This window comes from Ischnura elegans, chromosome 2 (genome assembly GCF_921293095.1).
Source record: "Ischnura elegans chromosome 2, ioIscEleg1.1, whole genome shotgun sequence".
NCBI lineage: Eukaryota > Metazoa > Arthropoda > Insecta > Odonata > Coenagrionidae > Ischnura > Ischnura elegans.
Window position 1 is genome coordinate 76,461,075 of NC_060247.1, and position 6,915 is coordinate 76,467,989.

The following is a 6,915-nucleotide window of genomic DNA, read 5'->3' on the forward strand; positions in this document are numbered from 1 at the left end:
CGGCTCCTTGCTCAGAAGAAAACATTTTTGCTTGTACTATTATCATCCGACAGCCTAGGCTGATATCAACTCTCGAGTGCTTGAATTCGTATTGCACATCATATAAACGATATAACTTGAGCAAAATCGGGGATAAAAAGCTATCTTATACGAGAGTGTTTGCTTGTATACGATTGTAATCTGTGGAACTGTGAACCTTGAACAGAGCTGGTTCTAGATGGTATGGTATTTGGAGGAGGCGACCGACAGCTGAGGTCATTTCCGTCATGAGGGATGGGGTTGGTAAGGAAGGGTGGAGGGAAACCGGGCGTCAGCCTGCTCTTAACGGAAGGCGCCAAGGGGACCACGGGACATTTTCCCAATAATTTACAGATTTGGGTTAAATTTCCCACACGTGTATATTTTATTATGTCCGTCGATAAAAGCGAAATAATTTAACGAGACCAATAAATTAGACGAGATTAATAAATAAGACCAGTTATTGAAGAATATCGATTACCTCATTTTCTTTGGCAATGGAGCGTATTTTAAGCGACCTTCATCGTTTCATTTACGCAGGTCCAATGCAATCCAATTATGACGAATTTTATGAAACGATATGAGTAATATCATGTTGCAAGAAAGGAGATGAACATTTACATTTGAACTACTTATACAAGCCTCCATAGCTCAGGGGTTAGAGCACTGGTCTTGTAAACCAGGGGTCGAGAGTTCAAATCTCTCTGGAGGCAACTTATTTTGCCGGCGCTAATGGTAGGTTCGCTTTTCTCGCCCTCCAAACCGGAGGTCGCGGGGTCCCATCTGGGTACTGAGTTGTAAATTAAATTACTTATTGCACATCGAGAAGATTATATTACAGACTTCTCGAGTAACACCGGGTGAATGCATTAAATAGCGTCAAAAAATTATATAAAATGTGTTCACGTCCATGAAAACAATTGATTATTGAATTTAATCTTATTTTTTACACCGTAAATAAGTTGCGAATGGACCGCTCCTTACAATATTGATGAATTGGAATCCAAGATCATAAAATAAGCGTTATGCTGAATTAATTGTTAACCCGCAACTACAACCATTAACCCTTAAATTGGTTCAACTCACCTAATTTTTTCCCTTGAAATTATAAACCCTTCATACTTCGGCTGATTTCCTATTCTTAACTATCCGCCAAATATAATCATCATCCTTATGGATATCTAATCCAATTATTCTTCCAAATACAGATAATAAAGGAATTCTACATGATACGAGTGAAGTGCCCACGTCTGAATTCTGTTTATCAACCTGATCCATTAATGTTTATAAGCTGTGGGTTAGCATAGACGAACGCTATAGCTTTCGCCTACGCTGGAAAATTTCACTTTCCCGACTTTCTGTAGAGGAAATTAAAGTAATATTTTATCTTTAAAATAAAATCACCAATGATGTAAAAGAAAACATGATGATGGAAAAATTCCTGTAATTCAAACTCATTTCAAAGTCTGCAACACGAACTATCTTTCCGGACAACATAAAATTTACTTTTAGAGGCTTAATTGGGTAGTTTATAAAATAAAATCAAATCTATATTGATTTATGAACGGCTTGCAGGAGTAAGAGTTAAAATTATCGACGATGAAAAAAAACCGTTTCGAAAAGAGCGCCGCCGGGATGAAAATTATATGGTCCATATTTCGTTCCGTCAAACAACAACATCTCGATCTATCGATTGATTACCAAGACATTTTCAAAAAGGTTTTGAGTGCAAGGGTAGCTTATCATCAATATCGCTATCATCACTATAGTCTAAAAGAATCTTAAGAACTACTGAGGGGCCGAAGGTCAATTTATTAGAGGTCCAGGCATGAATACTATCCATACCAAAGTCGACCCATCGTTCCCATCGGCGAAAAGTCTGAACGCGGACCGTGAATTTTGCGGAACAAAACATAAACATGGGATTTCGTGGAGGCAGCAGCTTGTGGTGATGAAAACCTTTTTCATTATAGAATAAATCGTTAAAATGGAATTTTACGCTAGGAGTGTTCCTCCAGACCCCATTATGTTCGAAGATAATGATGACGACGATTGGTATTATGATTCTATTGTGAGGTAAGGACAGAGCAACGAAGGTAGCTGTGAAGCTCTTCAAAGATGACTTTATAATGAACCTTTTTCCTACGCCTTCTTTTAGATTTCAACAGCTGCAGATGTTTGACTTTGATTCACCTGTCACTCATGTTGATTTCTCGGAAAATGATCAAATATGCATTGCCGGTAAAATACGTGGAGACCGGCAAGAAGTCCAAGAACTCTCTTTGCCAGAAAAAAACTCTTCGTCCGCTTTCGAGTCCCACGACTTAAAGATGAAAACTGGGGGATTTTCCACCAAGCCAATTTTCCAGGTAGATATTTTATAGAATGTTAGCAAATGTTTGTGCTTGAGGTATTGCTTATGACAAGAGACAGGAAATAAAAAACATTTTCTGGAATTGTGAAATTTAATTTCAATAGCCAAAAACTGCTTTTATTTTGCTATCACTTGTCCAGCTAAACGTCACGTGGGCTAATTTAGTGAATGGTGAAAAAATGAAGCTGAAATTTTAGGATATAAATTAATTTTCAATCGTAAACAAAATTCAGTAGACATTATTCATAACATTTAAATGGTTGCCTGGCAGGAAACAGTTATTACGATGGTATTTAATGTCACTGGTGTGATATATGTAGCAGGTTACTCTTGAGGTGAGAGATGATAAAATGTGAAAAGGCTAAAGACACTGCATAAATGTTTTACTTGATCACTTACATATAGTTTACTAGCCATTAATTAAATTAAGCCTGTTCAGCCATTTTTTTAGTTTTGTAAGGAACAGTATATCCGTTTTCAGTTGCAATTTGAATCAAAATCATTATTTTAAAGGTTTGAGGGAAATTTAATGGATGTTAAATTCGTCAGACATCATAAGTACCAAAGCACTTAATATTTATTATAACAACTGTAATTCCTCCTTTGTGTATAGAACGTATCACTTTACAATCATGGCTGGGTAATAAAATGCTAAATACTTATATCATTTGTTCTTGTTTTTACACAGATGAAGTGCTTGAAGAACCAAAGGAAGATGGTTTTATCAGAAAATACTTTAAAAGGAGTGTCTGTTTACCAGCTAGGTTGTGAAAAATCAGGTTAGTAATTTTCATCATGTATTTCTTGTAATAGAACGTGATTTTTCATTCCCTCTTTTTTACTTACTTTATCCTAACCCTCTATCTCCTTCACATCCACTCTGTGATTAGTGTCGTGCCATATCCCTTGCACCATCTAATGCCTCACCCAATGCCTGCAACCCTCTAGCCTACTTGCTAATCATAGCCTGATAAGCTGCAAACCTCGTTGATTCAGAAATCTATCACCCCACTTGAGCTCCCACCTCTAAAGGCCTGGTTACACGATACATTAACAGGTACGGGTTAATGTCTAAATGTGTGAACGCGAGAATGAACGCCAAAATGTACCGTGTAACCACCCAACTTGTGCGAATGCATGAACAGAAAATAGAACCTGTTCTAATTTGGTTCATGCATTTGTACATGTTCCGTTCCGGTCCACCAAAATCATTCACGCAAACGTACATTAACTTGTACGTGTTAATGTACCGTGTAACCAGGCCTTAACACACCTCCCTAACTATTTCCTGTGAGTACCAGTTACACAGCCAAGGCAACAGTGGATAGCTTTGTCTCACACATTGGGCGATGATTACACACTCTCAACTCTCTGTGGACTACCCTCGCTTGTGCAATCTGAGCCATGCAATGGTTATGAGCGAGTTACATATATCTCCTTTTAACCCCTATTATCTTCAGAAAACCCATTAACTTTACCCTATCCATACTATGCCATTTATCCTCAAAATCCCCTAAGCAACTGCACTTGTCCTGGTAAAATTCTTGGACCCTCTTTACTGGGATACTCATTTCTGCTATCACATCTCAGGTTGACCCCGGTATCGTAGTTACGTAAGGTAAGCATGCCATGGATGTGGGTTGGCCTTTTTCTTCATGCGCTTTTGGCTGAAAGGTCTTTTTTAGGGTTGCTGATGTCTGGCTCCTATATTGTCCATCCTCTGGTTACTCCAAGCTGTCTCAGGAATATATTGAAATTATTGAGATGCCTCAGCATAGACAATTTACATACTGCCACCATAACGGATGGATATCCTTGAAATGGCAAATGATCCTATCTGACTCGAGGTGGTAGGTCTTTACATGGTGCTGCGTGAATGTTGAGTGGCCTACAGCTGTAAAACTGGATGCACTAGGTAACTCCTGTCATAGAGCAGAGGAAGGATTGGCCACTATATCATATTTAACTGAATAAAAAGCTCACATACTCTTCCAGCTTTTGGGACAATTTTTTGAAAGAGAATATTGAAATCAGTCTGGATAAAAATATCAATTGAGATTCAGGCCATACACCGAGTTAGTGGCATCTGGAAACCCACCATCATTAGTATGTGGTGATAATAAATGACTTATCATCTGCAGCACCTCCACACTTCCCCTCTTAATAACTTATGGAAAATATAAGTTTCAACCTCAGCTGGTTACTCTTTCATTTGATGCATTGTGTTTAGCCCTAATTTTAGTGTAGTAAATATAAGAAATCATTAACCCCGCTGTTCATTTTGAAAAACCCAGCATTTTCCTGTCTTACAATCAAGCTTTAATGTGACTACAATAGGAGTCATAATCTTTTACAGCAATCAGTGCAGTAGTTCCATTCTTGATGCACATGTCATCTGTTTGACAAAAACATGGCATGTCTAAGTCTGCTGGGAGGTGTATTTTTCCTCAGCAATCCTTTTATTGATTGCCCTTAAAAATGTATGCAATGGAGAAAAACTAGAGTTAGTTATATGAAAGAAGAAAATGGTGTCAGCAAATCATAAAACTGGCATGTTCTTGCAACAACTGTTTTGTAATTTCATGTCATTCATCATCCATTGCTTGTAAACACTACCCCGTATTAAATGACTGATATGTTTTTTATTTTCAGATGATATCAAGAAATTGTGTGAATTCGCCTCTGAAATAACAAACCCACTTTTGGCTGTTTTTGATAAGAGGATTGTCTTTGGTTCATCATCCAATGAGATTCATGTGGCAAATGCAGAAGTTAATAAGGTGGACCTCATCGTTCCTTCAAATTGCCCTCAAGAAAGGGAGACTGAAATAGCAGATCTCTGTACCTGGAGTGACAATTTTGTAGGCTATTGTGAATCTCAAACTGGAAAAGTGACATTGATAGACTGCAGGTCGTTGGAGAGAAAATCATTTTCTTCTCTACCTTCCAAGTTAGCTGATTCTGTAAATGCCAGGTTCTCTCTAAGTGTGCAAGAAAATGGGAATCTCATTGGTGTACTGTCCTCTGGTGGGCACGTGAGTTTATTTGATCTGCGAGGAGCAAGTGACTCACCACTGTACAAGGTGGAAGTTTGTCCTGATTCATCATCAGAGGGGAAAGAGTTGCCGTTGATTTTGTTTTCTCCCCTTCAGGATCGCTTTTTCTCAGTATCAGGTGTGAGTGTAGGAGTGAGTGTTTACAGGTTGGGAGAGAGTGATGCTAAAAGTGTCTTCTGCTATGATGGCCACAGTCGCATTAAATCAAAGACAAATGTGCATGTGATTAACCACATCTGGTCTCCAATTAATGAAAACATGTTGTATTCCTCTGCAAATGATGGGTCTTTTCACTGCTGGCAATTTATAGAAAATAAATTGGCTTGAATCCAATGATTGCTGTAGTACATTCTATCGAGGGCGTACCCAGGATCAAAACTAGTGGGGGGGGGGGGGGGAAGTCATGGTTGTTCAAGTTATGGGTAAGATTTAAGCATGAAAAAGGTGGATGAAATCAAAATTTTAAGGAAACTGTTACAGCTCTTTAATAGTTTTTAAATTATTTGCTTGAAAAAAATGTTATTTTCCTTAAAGACATTTGTGATTTTTCCTTTTGGGGGGGGGGGGGGGGCAGCTGCCCCCTCCTGCCGAGTGGTGTGGCTAACGCAAAAGGGGTCGATCGAAGGGAAAATTTCATGGTATGTGTCTTTCCTGTTGCCTATAATAGGATATTAACCTGGATCCGCCCAAAATATTTTTTTTGAGATTAATAATTCATATTCTAGGGGAATGGTAAGGGTCTCATTTTTACTACATTCTGAAAATATTTCGTTGATCGGTTGTGTAGTTTCCGAGATACAGACTGTGACATAAATGTCACATTGGGCGGATCTGTTGTCTTTTGGTGCAAGGTAATATTTCCCCAGAAAAAGCAAATATTTTCCGCATTTGAGCTGCACTGTTCATTTAAATGATAAAAAACACTAGAAAAACATATTATTAATTACGTACACTATTTTCAAGCTTTTGTTTAAATTTAAAGTAAATTGTTTAAAAATTTAGCAATAATTTTCAGAGTTCCATTGCCCGCGATTCATAAATTTTTCGATGTAAATTGTGATTTTTTAAGATGTAGAAGTGTTTTGGATTTTTTCAATGCTATTTCACAAGTTTGGGGTATATTTAAATTTATAATGTTTATATCATAAACTTGTCAAATACACATCAAGAAAAATTATTTTAAATTTATGTATAAATTTAAGTTTTCGGCAGTAGTGTTATGAAATTACAGAACCTTGAATTGACACAATCAATGGATTTGTTGAAGGTACATTTAAATAATATTTTTACATGGCTAATAAGTAAAATAGTTGAAAATGCATTTCCCAATTTTGGAAAATACATAGAATAAATATACATGTTTGAAAAATATTCTCACAACATATAAGGGTGTAATACCTTATAAAATTGAATTAAATTTGAATCAATTTGTTTCATATAAACTAAACTGATTGCTTTAGAGTTCAA

At 37.1% G+C, this 6,915-nt stretch overlaps 1 protein-coding gene and 1 non-coding gene across 2 annotated transcripts; both read left to right on the forward strand.

Moving 5' to 3' along the window:
- Nucleotides 1-658: 658 nt before the first annotated feature.
- Nucleotides 659-731, forward strand: Trnat-ugu. The gene has a single exon. It is a non-coding gene; the product is annotated as a tRNA-Thr (tRNA).
- Nucleotides 732-1,908: 1,177 nt separating this feature from the next.
- Nucleotides 1,909-5,781, forward strand: LOC124174091 (WD repeat-containing protein 73-like). Its single transcript, XM_046553225.1, has 4 exons — nt 1,909-2,094; nt 2,177-2,387; nt 3,081-3,171; nt 5,045-5,781. The coding sequence occupies exons 1-4, from the start codon at nt 2,006-2,008 to the stop codon at nt 5,773-5,775; spliced, it is 1,122 nt and encodes a 373-aa protein (XP_046409181.1). The 5' UTR covers nt 1,909-2,005; the 3' UTR covers nt 5,776-5,781.
- The last annotated feature ends 1,134 nt before the right edge of the window (nt 5,782-6,915 follow it).

Coding starts and splice junctions, on each gene's coding strand:
- LOC124174091 (XM_046553225.1), top strand. CDS start 2,006: ATGGAATTTTACGCTAGGAGTGTTCCTCCAGACCCCATTATGTTCGAA. Junction 2,388..3,080: donor CCACCAAGCCAATTTTCCAG/GTAGATATTTTA, acceptor GTTTTTACACAG/ATGAAGTGCTTGAAGAACCA. Junction 3,172..5,044: donor GCTAGGTTGTGAAAAATCAG/GTTAGTAATTTT, acceptor TTTTATTTTCAG/ATGATATCAAGAAATTGTGT.